Source organism: Podospora pseudocomata (genome assembly GCF_035222375.1).
Source record: "Podospora pseudocomata strain CBS 415.72m chromosome 2 map unlocalized CBS415.72m_2.2, whole genome shotgun sequence".
Classification (NCBI taxonomy): Eukaryota; Fungi; Ascomycota; class Sordariomycetes; order Sordariales; family Podosporaceae; genus Podospora; species Podospora pseudocomata.
In genome coordinates this window covers 1,022,194-1,043,507 of record NW_026946366.1, presented here as the reverse complement: position 1 = coordinate 1,043,507, position 21,314 = coordinate 1,022,194, and the positions used below count along the sequence as shown (strand labels likewise).

The 21,314-nt window shown below is 50.0% G+C and overlaps 6 protein-coding genes across 6 annotated transcripts; 4 read left to right on the top strand and 2 right to left on the bottom strand.

Annotated features, from left to right (window-relative positions):
• Positions 1-624: 624 nt before the first annotated feature.
• Positions 625-2,849, top strand: QC762_207740 (uncharacterized protein; the record flags this gene model as incomplete). The annotated part of the gene is made up of 3 exons (XM_062887683.1): positions 625-849; positions 906-2,546; positions 2,763-2,849. 2 exons carry the CDS (start codon positions 625-627, stop codon positions 1,947-1,949), a joined length of 1,269 nt encoding a protein of 422 aa, XP_062745818.1. The 3' UTR covers positions 1,950-2,546; positions 2,763-2,849.
• Positions 2,850-4,168: 1,319 nt separating this feature from the next.
• Positions 4,169-4,958, top strand: QC762_207735 (uncharacterized protein; the record flags this gene model as incomplete). Its single annotated transcript, XM_062887682.1, is given in 2 exon segments — positions 4,169-4,793; positions 4,807-4,958. The coding sequence occupies 2 exon segments, from the start codon at positions 4,169-4,171 to the stop codon at positions 4,956-4,958; spliced, it is 777 nt and encodes a 258-aa protein (XP_062745817.1).
• A 3,927-nt stretch (positions 4,959-8,885) lies between these two features.
• On the bottom strand, positions 8,886-9,161 carry QC762_0039740 (uncharacterized protein; the record flags this gene model as incomplete). The annotated part of the gene is made up of 1 exon (XM_062883339.1): positions 8,886-9,161. One exon carries the CDS (start codon positions 9,159-9,161, stop codon positions 8,886-8,888), a length of 276 nt encoding a protein of 91 aa, XP_062745816.1.
• Positions 9,162-10,052: 891 nt separating this feature from the next.
• On the top strand, positions 10,053-10,990 carry QC762_0039730 (uncharacterized protein; the record flags this gene model as incomplete). The annotated part of the gene is given in 3 exon segments (XM_062883338.1): positions 10,053-10,259; positions 10,268-10,409; positions 10,463-10,990. Coding segments are annotated over 3 exon segments (855 nt in total). The 3' UTR covers positions 10,969-10,990.
• Positions 10,963-11,315, bottom strand: QC762_0039720 (uncharacterized protein; the record flags this gene model as incomplete). The annotated part of the gene is made up of 2 exons (XM_062883337.1): positions 10,963-11,177; positions 11,243-11,315. 2 exons carry the CDS (start codon positions 11,313-11,315, stop codon positions 10,963-10,965), a joined length of 288 nt encoding a protein of 95 aa, XP_062745814.1.
• Positions 11,316-14,688: 3,373 nt separating this feature from the next.
• HNWD-pc14 (HNWD NOD-like receptor pc14) lies at positions 14,689-19,060 on the top strand (the record flags this gene model as incomplete). Its single annotated transcript, XM_062883336.1, has 2 exons — positions 14,689-16,971; positions 17,021-19,060. The coding sequence occupies 2 exons, from the start codon at positions 14,689-14,691 to the stop codon at positions 19,058-19,060; spliced, it is 4,323 nt and encodes a 1,440-aa protein (XP_062745813.1).
• Between the last annotated feature and the right edge of the window lie 2,254 nt (positions 19,061-21,314).

Sequence of the window (21,314 nt, the reverse complement as noted above, 5' to 3'; positions counted from 1 at the left end):
GACGCAAGGGGACAATGAATAACGACATATTTCTACAACATCCCTGCCTTTTTGTTTCTATTTGTGATACTCCTTCTGTTTTCCTGGAGTAAAGATAGCCAGCTCAGTTCAGGTCAGACTTACATTCCAGCTGTGGCTCCTCTGGATGTGTTTCTCGGTTACGGCTTGTGGGAGCACATCTGTTTTCCAGCTTCCAAATCCGTCGCATTCCAGCCAGATATCCAGCTCGAGGGGCACCAGCCTCCTTGGCATACTCTTCCGCCGTCATCGAGAATGTGCTCTTTTTTTGGTGGCAGCTCTGGTGGCGGGGCATTCTTTTTGGTGGAAGGATTTGTAGGATGATTGATCACACTTTTTGCATGCTATCCCTCTCATCGTTCTAGTTCCTGTTTTCTTTCGCACCCCCAGCAAATACTTCATCTTTTTACATGCTCTCATTACTCTAACGGGCATTTTTTTCTTCTTTTTTCCGCAGGGACTGGATCCCCTTCCGACGCCTGGCATCAGCGCAACCTTGCCGTCGACGCATCATCGCCGTATCATCGACCCAAAGTTTCACACTTTGTTCTAGGCAGCGAGAAGCTCAACAAAGTCAAGGTAGACAGGCGTCAAAGCGAGGAAAGGATGCCAGCGTTATTGCCAGGAGGCGGGGCATCCTACACCGAGAGCCACAGCTACCACTCGAGAACAAAGGCGGAGACATGGCTCCCTCGGCTGATGCTAGGGGCGCTGGTGGCGATGGGAATAGGGAGTACCATCGGGGCGTCGCTATCAGGGGTTGTATTTGGGAGCACGGGGGATCTGAAGAGGGAAGGGGTGGGAATTGCGCAGAGTTTTGTGCTGTTTGCTGTGAGTATTTCTTGCCACTGTCCAGGAGACTATAGCTGACAAGGTGGGACAAACAGTCGATATTATCCTTCTTTTACATCATCCTCCATTTCCTTGCCGCCAAGAAGGGCGACAGCCTCTACCTCAACTTTGACCCTCCCATCCCGAGCTTCAAGCACCAGCTTCATGCCTGGGCTGGGGTGGTGATACGGTTGGCGGTGGTGATGTGGAGCAGTGCTATTATTGCCGTTGCGGTGGGGATATACCATGGGGGAGGGGGGCATAGGACGGTGAGGTTGAATCTGGATATGTTTGCGTGTTCGTTGGGGGTGGTTTTTGGGAGTGTGGTTATGGTTGTGGTGCATGTGGCTAGTAGGCCGTTTGATATCCCGGTGATGTCGTCGAGGAACGAGGAGATTGACAGTGAGGAGGAGTACGATGAGAAGCAGGCGAGGGGATCATACAGCACTTCTGGTGATGGGAGGGATGGCATAACGGGTGAAAGCACCATACGGGCGACGCCCCCGGGATTCAAAAGCCATCGGCCGAAAATGCCGTCAAAGTCTGCGTCTAATATCAGTGGGTCGAGCTTGCCAAGCAGGATGAGGTCTGGGAAGATGGGAAGGGTGAGGAGGTATATCCTTCAGGCACCTGCTCCGGCTGTTCTGGCGCTGGTGAAGAGTCCTGAGCTGAGTCGTCCGGGTCGTGTGCCGACACCGGAGAGTCCTATTGGGCCGCCGCAGAGGGATAGTCAGAGGTTGGAGGAGCTGTTGGTTCCGAGGGCGTCGGCTTCTGATTCGTATTTTACGGCGAGCTCGCCTACTTTAATGCAGAGGGCGGATCCGATGCAGGAGATGCCTGGGGGGAAGGGCGAGAGGCCGGTTTCGCCGGACACGGTGATTTATGCTCCGAGGCCTGCGACGACGGTTAGGTTGAATCGGAGGAAGAATAACCTAAGCCCGGCAGCAGGGAGTGAGCTGCCTTTTCCGATTACACCATCTCCACCACCGGCGCCTGCTCCTCCACCTCCGCCGCCACCACCAGCGCCGGTGACGACAGCACCACCGCGTCCGAGTGTGCATACCATTCCAGGCTCGTGGGAAATACATCATGAACCTTGATGGGCATGGTGGACATGGCAACTTCATTTGATACGGGTTGCTTATTTTCAGGCCTACCTAGCATCTCACCAAGCACACATATGATCAATTTTCATGACGACTTAGTATTCATCATAGATGCACAATGATACCTTCATTTTGCTCCCTCCCTTTTGCTGCCAAGATTCGGCCGCTCGCCAAGAAACAAGCACTAAGCTCATGAGTTGCAATCCGATTCATTTGGGTTTCGGCATTTTTATCCGACTTTTTGTGGGGTTCTTTTATCTGTGGTGGTACCTTTTTCGTCCGAAAGTTTTTCAGGGCTGTCACCTGAACTATGATATATCGTTCATCTGATCATCACTGACAGACAACAGCATTGAGCTACTTGCACTATGTGCGGTGTTCATCGAGGGCCGTGGTTCAGCCCACGCATTTGTGCGTGGCAGTCGAGCTAACTCACAATGCCCTGTGAGGTTTTTAATCGATATTCCACGGCTATTTACTTGTAGGCATCTTCGCTGTCTGTGAATGCTCTTGTCCAACGTAGCAGTCACCATTTTTCGGTCCACAACGTGCCCAGCAGCACTTTGGTTTAGGTTTGAACATGTATTCAAGGTATGTGGTGGCGTTCAGTTTTATTAAAATCTTGTTCGAGAAGACCCGCTTGTGTCTAGTAGCTATAATGGCCTTCGGCAATAGCTTTGGCCTCTGGATATATCCCTTGTTCACCCAATTGCGAGTGCCATCTCGTTGAATACCCTGAGCAATACTCACTAGACATGCTATTGTCTTTACTAACACTGTGAAATTTGACGGACACTGTTATCAAAGTCCTAAAACGCCACAATCCGAATTCCCTTCATCGGCATGCTCCATCAATTAATTGAATGCCTCAATCCGAATTGTATTTTTGATCCACAGGCTGCTCCCACAGTGAGCATGGGCGACTTCATCGGAAGTTTGGTCTGATTCCTATAGGTGGAACGTATTATTGTTAACGCGTTGAATGAGAGCAAGTTGCCCTTGAGTTCGGACTGGGTTAGAGACTGAGGTATTTAATACCAAGGTGAATATCATAACCAGGACCTACTTTGGGAGTGAATATCTTCGAGTAGCACCGACAGATCTCGAGCTTCTAGGATATATATTTGATCACTAACTTGAATTCTATCTCCTCTTCTTCTTGAGGAATAGACTTCCAAACAGCCAGCGAGGTTTCTGATAGCAAAGCCTCGTCTGTTCATACCTTCACACCCAGTCTCTTAATACTATATAGCCCATCTCATCTTCCACATCTCTTTCACACCCTCGCTTCGTCACATCATCCTTATCACATCCTCTCCTTTACGGCATTTCGTTTATATCTTGACGGCTCACTACCCATCCAACAGCTTCATTTCGGCTGCAGCCATAACACTACACCTCTACAATATTGTTTAAGTAAAGCCGAAAAGCCTTTAACATGATGAACGGTTAAGGAAATCCGACCCGGTACATTCCGGTAGGTTAATATATACGTCTCATGGGACGCCATCCTCTTGTCAACTAACATCTTTATAGGTACCCAGGTCAAGACTTACGCCACTTGGGCAAGGAGAGAGTTCCTACAATGCTCAAGCTGCCAGTGGAAGGGCTGAACCTCGCCAAACAGAGCAGAGGGCTGCCCAGTCCAGCAACTGGAGAGAGAGATACTTGTCTAGAAGCATCATGCCCCAAGTGTTGGATCAGAAAAACCCTAGGACCCCTCCCAATTCTTGTGACAAGGGCTGTAATATCAGGGCTTGGAACTTCATGGTTCAATTCAGGCTAATAATCTTCAATGGCCTCGAAGAGCGTGATGAGGAAGAAGAAGGTCTAGGAATACAAACAGATCTCAAAGACGCGTATTAATCCATCGTTAGGTGGTCCGTGCCTAGTGGCCTCAGGCCGTTGCCAAGTTCCTCAATATCTCAGGGGCCAGTGGGCTTCCTTTGATAACCGCCATGCCTTCAGATTGCCTACCTCACTTTCAACGAGAGGTTCACAACTTGCAGTTACCCCTCCTTGCGGTGGTATCGACAGTGTTGTTGGTCGTGGTTGCAGGTGAGTGGCTTTTGCCGTGTGACAATTCTAGCCCTCCCTATACGCTGATGTCACCAGCTTCCTCGGATGGTAGCTGTTTTGGAGGCGCCACACCCCATACGGTGATTCTGTCTTCGACCATCCCATCTCCAACCCTCACGAACCCCTAGAGCGAGATGTCACACCATTTTTCAACCGCCGAGCAGTCTTTCGTTCAGCAATTCTACCAGCACGACCAACCCTTGGCCGATCATTTTTACCAGGCTTCACATCTTCCCAGCTACCAGCCTGACGAGCAGTCTCTCGGTTATGAATTCTATCTGTCGGCTCAGATCGCCGGTCTTCAACCTTACGAAGGCGCTAGGATTACCACAGGGCAGTCTATCGGTCATCAGTACTACCAACCAGACCTGCTGGCCAACCCTCAGTCTTACCAGGCTGAACAGACCACCCCTTACCAGCCAGCCAAGCCGAAATTGCCTTCGGTGAACTACCAAGGTGACTTTACCAACTCCCATAACCACTCCGCCACGATCGATCCGAATGAGTCTTCATCCCTATACTTGACCCATCTCCCGCCAGACATCACCGTGACCACTCTCCTCGATACCATCTACCTCAGCGTTCCCGAGCTCGACGACCGCATCTTTACATGCAGTATTCGACCCCCTTCTCCGACTCAGGGGTATCACCACGCGGCCGCAACAACCATCACCTTTTCCCGAGCGGGCGGTGCCGAACGGCTTTGCGATCGCATCAACAACCCGCCATTCCTTAGCATCAACGGAATCAGATACAGTTGTATCTAGAACAGCACAGGTCGCCGAGCCGCCCGAGATAAGGGTTCCTGAGCATAATTTCAGGGTGTTGCTCATCAGTCTCCGATCGGCCAATTTTGCTGGCTTTGTCAACAGGTTGGTTCCCCTGTTGCAGAGGCAGCATGGTGGAGTGAGATTCGAGACCTAGGGCACAGGGGATGACAGGATTATTGCTGTTGAATGGATCTTGGGCAGCTATCGGGGGCAGGCAGGCAATGTGAAGGGGGTTATTTTATTGATCGGGAGGTTGGGGGCGTGGAAGTCTACTTTGGGGTTCATCCTTGCTGTCGGGGGAGTCAGCCTGGGAGTTTCTGGCGAATGGGGAGGTGGGAACCTTGGGTGGAGGGGCCTGGGAGGGTGAGTTAAGGCGGGAATCTGAGCTGTCATAAGCGCCGTGTAAGGGGAGTTGGGTTTCAGGGGAAGTTACGGTTATGATTTATGGCTAATGGCTTATGGATTCATGAGTCTGGGGGGGCAATGGAGGGAGGGGAGGACTTGCAAAGCCGAGGGGTTTACAAGGCTGCACCGGGACGTGATCTTCGAGCGAAGCATGATGATGACTTTATGAATGGAGACGGTTCTGGACGGATGGGCAATGGTTTTATGCTTTCTGGGCAGATTCAAGCGCTATAAAAGGGACTTGATACCGCAGCGCAACAACGTTAATGCCTAATGAGTTTGGGACAACAATGGGGAGGAGGTTTGGGGCGACTTACTGGATTTTAACACGGAGCGATTTCTTTCTCCGTGACGCTTTATCTGGGCATAATTATTGGAGAAGGGATACTACATAGAGTCATGAGACTAATTGTCACTCTCTTCATTCAAATTCATGTTCCCTCCCCTTGGCGTGTGATGCAATTGTAGTATAAATTGATCGCTCAAATACCTACGCAAATTACTCATCTTCTCATTCTCCATTCTCTCATGAGGAAGAGCCCCATCGAAGCCAGAACGATGCGTCGTTTATAATACCCACCCCTCTTCTCGTTGCTAACCAAGTCAACCGCCACTCGCGCAACCAGCACCTACAACCATCAAAGCACATATAATCTCACGATCTAACCACCTCTACCACATACGACCATAGATAGCTGAAAGCTCGGGATCCCGTCCGCTCTCCCCTAGATAAACAGCTAATCGTTATTTTATCTTTGGGGGTGTTAAAAACGGTGGTTTCACTGTTAGTGCTTATTTTATGCCAAGAGTAAATTCTTCGCCGTATTCTCCGTTTGTTTCAAAACGGTACCTCCTCCGCCGCTCCTTACTTCATTTGATTATTCTTATGTAAAAGATTTCTGGTCCCCTCCTCTTTCCTTGCATCGCTTCCCTCTCCCTCCGCCTCCCTCTCCCTCCGCCTCCTTCTCCCTCCGTCTCCCTCTTTATTCTTCTCCACCATCTTCTCCCCCCACCTTTCCCCCTCCCCCCTCCGCCCACTCCTATCCCTCAGCCCATCTCCCTCCGCCCCCCTCAGCCCATCTTCCTTTGCCCTATCTCCCTCTACCTCCTTCACTCTATAAAGATCATAGGCGCCACACTTTCCAGACTATAAGTTGATGTAAATCGGCGATAGTTTATTAAAACTATTCCTACAGCTCTAAATAGTCCTTAAGAACTTAGCCATAGAGCTTCCTCATCAAACAAGATCATACTCTCCCCAGGATCCGATGGAGTATAATATTCCCACATTCCCACCTCCGTCGTATACTCCCTTACATATCACCCGCCCACCTTACACCACTCCTCCCCCGAGCATCATTCCTGAACCATACACTACTCCTCCCCGAAGTATCGCAGCAGCCGCCTCTAAATAGTCCAAACTCAAGAAATAGTGTTCTTATAGCGAGCTAGAAGTAAACGAAAACACGAAAAACTGCTTATACACGCTTTATTATTATTGCTGTCCTATATGTGGGCCGATCTATGTTAGTATATGGGTACTTAATAATATTATATCACAATAAACGGGCATCTACATTATCAAAGCGTATTTGAGGATAGAGACAAGTTCAGTACTATATAGCTTATAATTAAGAAGCTAATTCCCGCTCGGTTACGTTCTAGACGTAGTGTTACGTCCCAAACGTAATACCCCTATACAGGAACCACTGGGTGGTACCCGAGGTGCTGGGCACCTCAGCCAATCATTGGGCCAGGGATGGAAAGACCCACAAGCCCCCGTGCAACCAATCAGGAGTTGCTCAGTCTGATCAGTGGCCAAGACCACTGAGCACACTGAGCAAGGTACAAAGATACTTCAGAAATATATGTAGACAGCTTGACATAAATAGGGGGGAGCGCCGGGCGCTCCCCGTATCGAGGAATCTGATTCCTCATGCAAGCAATTCAAGTTCATTTGTCTACAATCTACTTTCAGTAGCTCTTTGTTAGAACAACCTGTTGTTGACAGTGAACCCGTGTCTGAGACGCTTGTCACAACCTTCGATCATCCTGTCATATTCACCTTCGGCGTACTGCCTTGCAGTCTGTATCCATTCCTGGTGCAGGTTGTAACACGTAGTACCCGTATCCCAGTTCTCCTAACATTTAAGTTACCCGGTTACAATTTGTATCCCATAACTAATAGACTAAGGACGGTGACTCTTTTGGCATAACTTCTGGAGGCGCCTATGCGCCGTTTTAAGCCGGGACGGCCGTTGGAGGTAAATGCAATCGCGAAACCCTAAGGGCCCAACACTCATCCAGCGGCACTGCTATAGGACGGCACGGTTCAAACACGGGGCTATGTCTGAACTTAGTAGCATAGTTAACCATGAAAGTATAGCTAGAAGCGGCCTATCCTGTCTCTTTTCCCCTTTCTTCTCTAGTTATCGCACTACTCACTCCACCTCCGCCCTCCCTCCGCCCTCCGCCTCTATTCTCCTCTTATCTCTCCTTCTATCCTTTTATCATTCAACTTTCTTCCACTCCTTCCCCTCTTCTATCAAATCAAACTTACTACTATTTATTTTCCTTAACCTATACTTTTATATATACTTTAATAAGACGTCCTAACTTACGAAAGTGGCGTTGCCTTTATAATTTTGCTAAAATTACAAAGTGAAAACGTCTAACGAAAATCGAAAGTCTGGTTACTATAAAGATTACGGAAGTCGGATAGGGTTCGCTATATCAATCGATCCTTACTATAGACATTGAATAACTTTATATATTAGAGTATAGTAAATCGATTATCTTCGAGTAAGCCGTTAAGGAGTATTACCCATAACGAGTTTACACACGGTTCGTTCACATTCGTATATAACACTATTATCAGTTATATATTAACACCTCTTTACAAGATAATAAGTATGCGAATGAAGAGGGGAAAGAAGGGAAAACGTCGCCGGCTTATTCAGTTTACCTCGAAATACCAGATTGCATGATATCTTCTTTGGTTACCAGCACCCTTGATGTTCCGTGTGTGAGAATTAGCCACTTCGTGAGATCATGATGCAACTCTTGTCATGGTCCTCTCCTTCTTACTCTCCCTATCTTTCTACCCCTTTTTTTTACCCACTGTCCTCTCCACACCTCTCCATACCTCAGTACCCAGGAGGCCCTGTAAAATTCAGCCGACGTGGCCCCTAAATTAGACCTATGACCCGGTTCTGACCCCCCAGATTAACGTGGACGGCACAGGTTGCGCCGAGCGGCACTGTCACTGACCTGGCGTAATGTCCAACCGTGGCCCAGTCGCCCAGGATCTTATAGACATCAATTATTCCAACTTCCGCAGCCCCCAGTCGGCCTCTACTCTTGACAGAGAATGCATGCAGTTTCTCCCGGTCGTGTCTGGAATTCAGCAGGGACCCCCTGATGAAGGACGATGTTATATATGGAGGGAGAATTGTCGCTCACGGCCGAAACTTAACGCAAGCCCCCAAGTTCAACTATACTGTGCGACACTCGACTTGTATATTGCAGGGTTATGTAAAAAGGAGTTCCGCCTCAATTTACCATCTATGTTGGAGTTACTAAAAAGCTGACTCCCGAACCCAACGATAACTTCTTTATTCTACTTTTCCCAAGTTTCCTTCTTGGTTTAGTACGCAAGACGAAGTCCGACCGAGATCTAATCACAACGGCCATCCTGAGTATCAAGGAACACACACAGCTTATAAGTCCTGCAATTGTATTGCGATTCTTGGAGGGAATCTGGGCTCTGGATCTTGAGGATATGCGACACTTTGGGCTTTGTGCTGGCCACCGAGATAACCCCAGATTCTGGAGAGTAGGGGATGGACTGAACGCTGGGGAAAGAGACCAGAGATCTGACAATAGGTAAGCTAAAGTCAATCTTTCCAGGTGGTCTTCTGGAAAAGATAGGTACATACTGGTCGTTATGCATGATGCCGAGGCCAGCCATAGCTGAGAGATGATGTCGTTGAACAAGCTTGATGCGGTGGGGGGACAGGTGATCTCCAGCTTACCTAGCAGAAGCATCTAAATCCACGTAGGCGACGTGCGTGTTAAATAGTTTGAGGTGCGTACAGTCAACATTAGAATGTGTGATATTTGTGCTCAGTGCGCAGTAACTGTACCCTGTGCATGGTTGTCCCGGCTCAGTGCGTGGTGCATGTGTTGCGTCGTCCAACTTCTCCAGCGCTATATATAGCACTTCTTCAAATGAACGAGGTTCATCTTTTAGGAAGACGGGTCGATTTCGTTTCTTCATCGAAATGTGATGTGTTTTGAAAAGGTGTTGTCAAGGGCTGCTGACATAAATAAAAAACAACTCACCGCCCATCGAGTCCCAGGTCACTCTCCACCCCCTGCTCCGCCTGCCGACACGCCAATCACTTTATATTCAGCACCACTTTGCGACTTGGTATGCTTAGCCGCTTTGGCTACCGCTTTTATACAATAAAAGCTCCTCCTCATGTTTCCATTCCATCATTCTTTGTCGGATAATGGCCGACATCCTTATCACCTGCACCCTTCAGATAGCTTTGCTTAGAGGCAATATTTACTTTAGCAATGCTGGGCGCGCCTCTACCATATTTCCCGAGAAGTATATAAGGTATCAGTTCTTTTTGCAATAGTTGACCAGATGGCCACAAGGACTTCCTCTGTTTTCATGTCGTTGGAGCCGACCCCAGTTGCAGCAACAAGGCTGGCAGGCAACTTTGCGGCTCAAGTGCTCGGATGTTCGCGCCGCACCGATAAAACACGCCACTGTGGGGCCTAGATATTGGAGCCCTCTTCTCGACCCAGCCCAGTTCTACAGAAACTCAGGACAATGTCGGCACCAACTCAGGATGGGATTCGGATCGCCTGTACGCCTTGCCATCGCAAGAAAATTACTTGCAATAAGGAGTTACCATGCGCCAGATGCACTCGCCTGAAGTTGGCATGTGATGAACGGTATTCCGGCAGATACAAAGCCCGCTCAACCCCCCACACCAAGTCTCCTGAAGCCGCGTCAAGGACCGAAATTTCCTGCGCAGTGCTCAGTCGCAAAGCGGTACCCCGGGTGACGACGAAGGAGCTACCTCAGTGTCCAACGATCGAGCAGCGGATTCGCCTACACCCAGCGAGGATTTGGAGCCGCGCCCACATAAACGAAGGCTGGTAGGACTGCGCGACTTGCTCAACGGTAAGAAACGTGTCATCATTCTTGGATCGTGTTGTTCTGAATTTATGTTATAGCCGACGAAACCCTCCCTACGTTCGACGCTGTACCCCCATTAGTTCACGAACCCTGGGACCCCAGGTTCTATCGGTTCTGGTATCCCTGGAGGAAGCTTGCTAGTTATCTCGAAGTGTCGGCCCCCGAAGTGCTCGAATTTACATACAATGGAGGGTTCTTGACGTCAAACTCCGTACTCCATGTCGGGCTGCAGCTTCAGATCCGTTCCGAGCGATACCCAGACGCATCCAAGGTCTGGATCGAACGGCCGAAACTCCTCACTTCAATAACGCAACATCTAGAGGTCTCAGGAACTTGGAACTGTGGTTTGATTGGCGCCGATTCCTCACCAAAAGGTGTCATGGTATCGTGTGTCGCAGTACTTCCAGGGAATGACGGTGTGGTTCTGCCAACAACTCTCGGAGAGATAGTGATAAGGTGGCAGCAGCTATCAAGTCTTCTTTTGTTCCGTCAGTGGGGGTGCTTCTATAGCACGAGGCTAGGACCGGCGATGACCGCTTTATAACCCAGCTTTTGCACTATAAATCCACCGCACGCTCGGGAACTCGCCCATTACATAAACCTCACAAGTAACATAGAGATATTTTCCAGATTGTGTCTTCCTCCGACCGGTCACATAGAAGTTTCCATCCACGGCCACAAGACCATCCGGTCCATCGAAGTCGACAATCGCAGCAACGCAATCACGCTCGTTCGTATCTATGCGTAGCTCCCCTACACCGCAAAGCACGTCAGCAAGTCAGCAAAACAGCAAGGTAGAGGAGCAGAGTAAAACTTACCTAGCCCAAGCTGCTTCTGAACCTCATCCAGAACCTCGTCCTCACTCCTCCCACACACTTTTTTGCTGGTCATACCGGTCACTGGACTGAGGGGAAGTGTCGTTGTCGAAAGGGTTGGTTGTGACAGAGGCCTTGTCGCGCGGATTTGTGGGGGTGGCTGGGCTATCACGTGAAATGTTGACTGATCGCAGTGCGACCGCTGCCTGCACATGTCCTGTGTGCCACCTCTTCAGTCCAAACCAGCCAATCGACACGAGTAACCAGTTACAACACTGGACCAAATGCTGATACTGCGACGAAACGAAAATGCAAACACAGATTGCAATAACTATCCCAAGAACTGAAACTAACGCCAACAGAAAACCCTTATTGAGGTTTGGTCGGCTTCTATCCTTGGTGGAACGAGCCTTGATCCAAATGATCAAGAGTACATAGTAGGCGTGTTCTTTCCGGTCGAGGGAAATGTTTTGCCGTTTTCGGACTCGTTTATGGGGTGTCACAATAACAAGTGGCACCCCACCCTCTTTGCTGTTGTTGTTATTTTCATCATATCTGAAAATAACTGTCACTGCCATGTTGAAATTAGCTTATCGTTTCCAGTAGCAGCAAACTATGTATAAGTTAAGATATATCTAACGTTATAGACTAATGGGTCGAAAGAGTCTGGTGGAAACGGTGACGAATTTCGAAATTGAAATCAAATAGGGGTCTCAGGGATGGATACTTGAAGTGGTGGTTCTCCGACAAACTCTTCGAATAAACTATACAGCTCTCTATCTATGTGACGAACCCCTGTACAGAACCTCTGAAAGGGATACTCGGTTGAAGGTTACTTCTGACAGTTGGTTCGGTGCAGCTAAACAGTGCATAACAAGATGTCTTAATGTAAGCATAAGATACCGTGAATACAAGCTGTGATTGCATACTGCGGAACTATCTATAAGCTATCTAGTTTCTCCATAACGTACATTATAAGCGAGTCGCGCATATAAGCGAGTCGCGCACTCTCTGTTACCCTACCACAACTATCCTCAATTACACAACCACAACACTAGGAAACTACAATAACTGAATCAGAAACAGATGAATCAGATGATTCTGCAGCCTCCTGGCATGTACGTGCATTATGGCCAGGCTTGCCGCACACACCACAGCACCGAACCTTCGTACGAGCTCCCCTGCATTACCGCCATCCTGCTGCGTTTCTTGCGCTGCCTCCCCACCCACGGCCTTCTGGTCAAGTATATCCTTTGCATCTTGCACAGTAAGTGATCCTCCGAGCCGCACACGTGTTTTTTTGGCTCTCCGGCGCTTACTTAGTGCCTCGTTGGCCTTGCGGAGTGAAGTGTTCTCTGCACGAAGGAGAGCCACCTGGTGCATCACAGCCATTGTACTCTTAGCAAGCTGGTCCACAGCAGCCAACATTGAAGTCGGGGAGCTATTTTGATGGTTGGCAATGCGAGTCTTGATAAGCGTTGACTGCGAGTCAGCTTCTCGGGGTTGTGTGGTGTCTGGAAGACCCAAGGTTGTGCAGTGCCGGGCCGTGAGTTTGGAGGTGTTGGCGTACGAAGCTTTACATCTAGCTTGGAAAGCACCCTCTCTGGATCGTACGGCGCAAGGCCAGCACCTGCAAAGCCACCCTGTATATTCTTCTCTGTTATAGAGGCAAAAAAGGCCTCGCGGAAGGCACAGAGGAACTCGAGCTTGCTTACGTGGTTGATATGCATGCGCATCAAGTCCTCGATCTGGCGGCCGTACGCCTGCTTCAATGGCCCCAAGCAGCCGACATCGAGTGGCTGGAGGTAGTGTGAAGAATGCGGAGGCATGCAGAGCGTGATGATGTTGTTCTGCTGGCAGTAGCGCTCAAATTCAGTCGAGTGGTGGCTTTCGTGGCCGTCGAGGATCAACAACCGGTATTTGCCCTTTGTGCGGGACGCTGTGTGATAGTCGAAGTGCTTGATTCAATCTAGGCCTACCGGATTGGTAGTCCAGCCATTATCGGTGGTTGCGATGCGCCAGGTAGACGGTAGGTTGCACTCGGTGTACCAGTTAGCAAGGTGGTACTGTGCGGCCAAGATGATGAAGGGAGGGATAGCCCAGCCGAGGGCATTGACTCCCTGGATCACCGTTGCCCATTCGCGGTTGCCAGGCTGGGCCAGTTTCGCCTTGCTAAGGCCGTCTGAGGTCGTAACTACCATGCCCGCGAAGATAATACCCATCATAAACCCAGTCTCGTCGAAGTTGTAGACATCGTCATCCACAATACCGTACTTGGCCTTGGTGTTCCGCACAAGCGTGAACCACTCGCTGATGACCTTTGGATCCTCGCACTTGGCCCTCTGGTAGTCGTATCTACGTGTAAAGCGCGTACGGAGCTGTGGCTGGCGTTTGACGAAGTTGTGTGCCCAGAGCTTGCCAACAGGGGCGCGTCGCGTACGCGTAGCAGTTGGTTGGCCATATCTTCCACACCACGCAATCTTGGTGGAAAAGCTCGCGCACATAGCTCAATAACGTATTGAATAATAGCATCCTCTTCTGATTGAGTGAGCTTCTTCGAATTGGGCGTGGTGTCGCGTCGTGCAGGCCGGCCAGCGCGTCGGTCACGGAGGGTTGATGGTGGTACATTATAGAGCTTAGCTGCGGCTCTGAGGCGTAATTTTTCGTCCTTTTGGAGAGCTTCAAGGGCTAAGATTACCCTCGCTTCCTTTAAAGTAGGTGGCATGTTGGGTTGTAGAGAAAAATGATGTTAAGTGTAGAGAGAACGCGTCGCAATGGCCAGTGCGCGACTCGCTTATATGCGCGACTCGCTTATAATGTACGTTAGTACTTCGTAGTACTTGCAAGATTGTGGCGGTTCCAGAGCCCAGTCTCTCTAAGAGTGATTCTCTAAAGGTTAGTCTGGGTTGTAAAAGGGTGTAGCCAAACCGGTGCACGGCAAAGGTGCTCTCTCAACGAGTTACCTTCACAAGATAATTAGTTCTGATTGGTTCGGGACGTCCCGTGCTTTTGCGTGCGCTGCCTAGCTGCCAATCCATCAACACCCAACATGAGGGGTCGGGAAAGCCCAAAGCCGATTGCGATAGCAACATCAATCACTTCAAAGCTTCGAGCCCACCGAGACTCGCAATACCATGGTCAATCGTCCCGTGTCTCTCTCTAACAGCAGCTGCACCTCTGAACAGCTTGCGTTCTCCTACTCTACCCTTGCGCGCCCCTCATCATGATCGGTCGAAGCCCGCGATAGTTCTTAAACACATTACAAAGGGTCTTCCTCATACACTATAACTACCCAGTAAGATAAATTCCAACACCAGACAATCGCGGCGCGCTATTTACTTCAGTTTCTAATTATTTTGTTCCCGCAGATCGCAAATATCCTCGTCTATCTATCGCACCTACCGCTCCGCCCTTTCACCTTTCCGGCCGAGCCTCGGCGGTCCCGAACCATGCGTCTCCTGGAACGTGATGATGCCGGCGAAATCCGCCCGACGAAGGACCTGCCCAGCGACAAGATTCCGCCATATGCGATTCTTTCACACACATGGGGCCCCGATGAGGAGGAAGTCAGCTACAAAGATTTAAAGGACGGCAGAGCCGTAAGCAAACTCGGCTACAACAAGATCCGGTTTTGCGCAGATCGAGCTTGGCGTGACGGGCTGAAATTCTTCTGGGTAGACACATGCTGTATCGATAAGTCCAACAGCACTGAGCTTCAGGAGGCGATCAACTCTATGTTCAGGTGGTATCGCGATGCGGCTAAGTGCTATGTCTATCTTACAGACGTCTCAGCATACAAGCGAGACGCCGACGGCGATCCTAGTTGGAAATGGGCTTTTCAGAAATGCAAATGGTTTACTCGAGGATGGACCCTCCAAGAACTTATTGCTCCGACATCAGTCGAGTTCTTTTCAAGGGAGAAGGCGCGTATTGGAGACAGGAACTCTCTAGAGCGAATGATCCACGACGTAACGGGAATTCCCCTCGAGGCCCTCCGAGGTAGTCCTTTGTCTGATTTCAGTGTCCATGACCGGATGGCATGGATGAAGCAACGCAATACAACACGTGAAGAAGACATGGCATACTCGCTTTTCGGTATCTTCGACGTCCATCTGCCTCTTATCTACGGCGAAGGAAAAGAGAAGGCCCTTGAGCGGTTGCGAGAGAAGATTGGGAAGGATGACGGCTGTCTGGCCGACCTGCGTGTCACCGACTCTCGCCACGATAAGAAGCGGATCGAAGCTGCCAAGGGCGGCCTCCTGAAAGACTCCTACTGTTGGGTTCTCAGCAACGTCCAATTCCAACAATGGCGCGACGGTGACGATCAACGGCTGCTCTGGATCAAAGGCGACCCCGGCAAAGGCAAGACTATGTTGCTCTGCGGCATCATCGACGAATTAAAAAAGTCTACACCACCTGGCCTTGTATCCTTCTTCTTTTGCCAAGCCACCGACTCGCGCATTAATAATGCCACTGCCGTCCTCCGCGGTCTAATCTACCTTCTTGTCAGCCAACAACCAGCACTCATCTCACACGTACGACGACCTTATGATCATGCAGGAAAAAAGATGTTTGAGGATCCTAACGTATGGGTTGTCGTGTGTGAGATCTTTACTAGCATTCTACAAGATCCCGGCTTGAGAATGACGTATTTGATCATCGACGCGCTTGATGAATGCGTGACAGACTTGCCGCAGCTTCTCGAGCTGATCACCCGGACCTCATGCACATCCTCCCCAATCAAGTGGATCGTCTCGAGTCGCAATTGGCCGGATATCGAAGAGCAATTGGAAACAGCCACGCAGAAAGCGAGGCTAAGCCTCGAGCTCAACGCCGAATCTATTTCTGCTGCTGTCAACGCATTTATCCAAAACAGGATAGATCAACTGGCACTGAAAACGAAATACGATGCCAACATGATAGGCAAGATTCAGGATTACTTACACTCCCACGCAAATGGCACGTTTCTGTGGGTGGCGTTGGTCTGCCAGGCGCTCGCGGATCCAAAGGTTAAGAAGCGGCATATATTAGCAAAGTTACAGACATTTCCGCGCGGACTAGACTCTTTATATGCGCGGATGCTGGAGCAGATTGGTCATTCCGAGGATGCAGAGCTTTGCAAGCAGATTCTTGCCGTCGCCGCAGCCGTTCGCCGACCTATCAGCCTTGATGAACTCGCCTCTCTTATTGAGATGCCGGATGACGTTTCCGATGATCCGGAGTCCTTGGAAGAGATTGTTAAGCTTTGCGGCTCGTTCTTGATCATCCGAGAACAAACGGTCTATTTCGTCCACCAATCGGCCAAGGACTTTCTCCTCGGCACGGCTTCGGACAAAGCCTCCAACAAAGCTTCTCAAGAAGCTTTCAAGCTGGTGTTCCCTACTGGGATAGAGGATGTGAGCTATATCATCTTCTGGAGGTCACTGAATGTTATGTCTCAGAAGCTGCGACGAGACATATACTGCTTAAATGCACCGGGATTCTCGATTGACAACGTCCGAGTGCCAGACCCGGACCCGCTAGCAACGGTACGATATTCATGCATCTACTGGATTGATCATTTACGTGATTTGGTCTCTAGCACAAGCTCAAAATGGGTTCATCTTTTACAAGATGATGGGGATATCCACAGATTCCTTACATCGAAGTATCTTTACTGGCTTGAAGCTCTTAGTCTACTCCGAGCTTTACCAGAGGGCATCGATGCCATACGACAGTTAGAGAGCTTATTGGTAAGTATGAGACCACTAAAAGCTATAAGCTGGTCTAACAGTAGTATAGGGACATACCATTCGAGGGAGGTTAATAGCTATCGTCCGGGATGCATATCGGTTTGCGCTGTCCTACAGGATGATAATTGAGAAAGCCCCTCTTCAAGCATACACATCAGCCCTTGTATTTGCACCGACTAACAGTATAATAAAGAAATTCTTCAAGAAGGAAGAGCCTGGCTGGATTAGCACAATATCAGTTGTAGAAGCGGAATGGAATGCCTGCACACAGACGTTAGAGGGCCATGGCGGCTGGGTCCAGTCGGTCGTGTTCTCGCCGGACGGCCAGCGTGTGGCATCGGGCTCACACGACAACACCATCAAGATTTGGGATACGGCATCGGGGGTCTGTACACAGACGTTAGAGGGCCACGGCCGCTGGGTCCAATCGGTCGCGTTCTCGCCGGACGGCCGGCGTGTGGCATCGGGCTCGGACGACAACACCATCAAGATCTGGGATACGGCATCGGGGGTCTGTACACAGACGTTAGAGGGCCATGGCGGCAGGGTCCAGTCGGTCGTGTTCTCGCCGGACGGCCAGCGTGTGGCATCGGGCTCGCACGACAACACCATCAAGATCTGGGATACAGCATCGGGGGTCTGTACACAGACGTTAGAGGGCCATGGCGGCTGGGTCCGGTCGGTCGCGTTCTCGCCGGATGGCCAGCGTGTGGCATCGGGCTCGGACGACAACACCATCAAGATCTGGGATACGGCATCGGGGGTCTGTACACAGACGTTAGAGGGCCATGGCGGCAGGGTCGAGTCGGTCGCGTTCTCGCCGGACGGCCAGTGTGTAGCATCGGGCTCGAGCGACAACACCATCAAGATCTGGGATGCGGCATCGGGGGTCTGTACACAGACGTTAGAGGGCCATGGCGACTGGGTCGAGTCGGTCGCGTTCTCGCCGGACGGCCAGCGCGTAGCATCGGGCTCGAGCGACAACACCATCAAGATCTGGGATACGGCATCGGGGACCTGTACACAGACGTTAGAGGGCCATGGCGGCTGGGTCCACTCGGTCGTGTTCTCGCCGGACGGCCAGCGTGTGGCATCGGGCTCGCACGACAACACCATCAAGATCTGGGATGCGGCATCGGGGGTCTGTACACAGACGTTAGAGGGCCATGGCGACTGGGTCGAGTCGGTCGCGTTCTCGCCGGACGGCCAGCGCGTAGCATCGGGCTCGAGCGACAACACCATCAAGATCTGGGATACGGCATCGGGGACCTGTACACAGACGTTAGAGGGCCATGGCGGCTGGGTCCAGTCGGTCGTGTTCTCGCCGGACGGCCAGCGTGTGGCATCGGGCTCGCACGACAACACCATCAAGATCTGGGATGCGGCATCGGGGGTCTGTACACAGACGTTAGAGGGCCATGGCGACTGGGTCGAGTCGGTCGCGTTCTCGCCGGACGGCCAGCGCGTAGCATCGGGCTCGAGCGACAACACCATCAAGATCTGGGATACGGCATCGGGGACCTGTACACAGACGTTAGAGGGCCATGGCGGCTGGGTCCACTCGGTCGTGTTCTCGCCGGACGGCCAGCGTGTGGCATCGGGCTCGGACGACAACACCATCAAGATTTGGGATACGGCATCGGGGGTCTGTACACAGACGTTAGAGGGCCACGGCCGCTGGGTCCAATCGGTCGCGTTCTCGCCGGACGGCCGGCGTGTGGCATCGGGCTCGGACGACAACACCATCAAGATCTGGAATGCGGCATTGGGGACCTGCACACGGACGTTAAATGTTGGTTCAACTGCTACCCATCTATCGTTCGACTATGCCAACGCTTATATCAATACAAATATCGGGCGTACCCAAATAGCCACGGCTACCATAGAAAATCCAAATCAGCTAAGTAGTCCGGTGTTTTATTCGTATGGTTTAGGACAAGACTACCGTTGGATTACTTGCAATAACCAGAACGTGTTATGGTTGCCACCAGAATATCATGCAAGCGCTTCTGCTATGCAAGGACGCAAAATAGTTCTTGGCTGTTACTCAGGGCGTGTTATAACGTTTTTATTTTCTCGAGATGTTTGACATTTCGACCTTCATCTTCTTTCTCCTATATTTCTTTTTCCTTATTTACCACCAAAGGGGTGGAGTATATTTATAGACCAAATAATTCTTGCATTTCAATCCTGCATCAAGACGATGCATATTTCCACGTTTAGCTGGCAATATCATGGTTTGCAGCTTCTTCCAAAACGACAGGTTAGTCGATAACGTAAAATAAGCTTGTGGCAATAGCAATTGGGCCCAGCAGTGGTTCGAAGGAGGCGTAGTATTATCACGCGCTCCAGCTAGCTTGCCACAGAGATTTGGAACTGGTGGGTTAGTGTTAAACCGGGGTCCAGCACCCTTTGAGGTGTTTAACTGTGGTAGGGATATAATTGGTCCGTATAAGATCTTACTGGTTTTCCCCTGGTGGCCCTTTTGGGTGTGGGGTCTTCGTTGCCGCGCAGTAAGTGTCACCGTCTTGTCAAATGCATAAGGAGTCGATGAGTCTAGAGAGGCAAAGGTCGAGGATTTGGGATCTGGGCGTAAACAACCTTATATTTGTCTAATACGCGGTAAGGCGAGGTCGAGGGGTTCCGCTGTGCCGCAGCGATCAATAAACTTAGCCGAATCTTCGGTAAAGGCGTGACTTAAGGTAGTATAGCACGATCATGAAAACGAGCTGGCAAAGTTGGTACCTATCCAACCATAAAAGAATAGAATGGGGCAGTTAACTATCACACCTCTCGGGAATGCATTCTCCATGTATGCCTCATTGGCACTAGGATCCCGAAATTTATTTTTGCCGCCTCGTTTTATTTTCAAGTTTTATTTTCTGTTGGCGCTTATGCGCCTGAGTCCATTGGAAGATGAGGGAGATGTTACAACCTGCACCAGGAATGGATACAGACTGCAAGGCAGTACGCCGAAGGTGAATATGACAGGATGATCGAAGGTTGTGACAAGCGTCTCAGACACGGGTTCACTGTCAACAACAGGTTGTTCTAACAAAGAGCTACTGAGAGTAGATTGTAGACAAACGAACTTGAATTGCTTACATGAGGAACTGTCTATCTACACCAGCCAGTTCCTCCGTATATATAGACCAGTGGACCGTGGACCGTTGACTTACAGACGGTATCCCGGTCCGCTCCTGATTTGCCGATACTGGACCGCGGACCCCGCCGTCTTCCAGAACCGTGACACCCAGTGGTTCCTGTACAGGGGTATTACGCTTGGGGCGTAACAGGAGAGTGAATGTAAAAACGGGAGAGAAATCTTCCTTAGTTTTTAGCAGTATGCCTTCCAGAATCAGCATTGGATTTCCCTCGAAATGATAGTCTGGATGGACTTTGCACGGGCGTTACGGAGATCAAGACATATCTTTGGGAATGTATGCTTCAACCGGTAATAGTTGCCCTTTCGGCTTAGCCGCCGGGCGTTAATATATTATTATTATTATTATTATTATTATTATAACATAATATGTGACGAACCCCTATCCAGAACCTTTGAAGGGGATACACAATTGAAGGCTGACTTCTGAATGTTGGTTCGGTGCAGCTAAACAGTGCACAACAAGATTGTCTCAATGTAAACATAAGATGCCGTGAATATAAGCCGTGATTGTATACGGCAGAACTATCTACGAGCTATCTAGTTCCTCGTATATATAGACCTTGCCAAGTCCTTGATCACCGTGATCAATCTGCTCGTCGCTCATGATCGCAATGATCGCCATGGCTCTCCTAGGTTTCTTATCGGCTATGCTTCCGCGCTCATTGCATTCCTTAGTGTCATTGACTATGATCGCTCCGATCGTTACGACCCTCTCCTGATTGGTTACGCCACTCCACCGTTCCCGATGTTAAGGTTGTGACATGTAGTCTACATTTTGTTCTATAGAATTTGGCCTACAAATGGATGATCTAGACATGATATTGTGGTGTAGGTGTAATGTAGGCACATATTGTATTGTGGGGTGTGTCGCATCGTGGGGTCCGAGCGTCTAGAGGATAAGAGACCGTAGCTAAAACACACTATATTACCAGCTAACTAGCAATATTCTTATGTCGGGCCACTGTAGTGGCCTGCGACGTTTCTCCAGGCCATGTGTATTCGCACTTGCCGACAACCTAGCGCCCCTTCTTGTTGCCATCGACCCCAACCGTCATTGTATATTGGCCGCCTTGATGATTTCCTATATTCTGGACTGTGGAGCTCTCCGTATTGTAAGTAGTAGCAATGTTCTGCGTAATATATAAGCGATGTATATCAAACGGCAAGGTTAAATGAA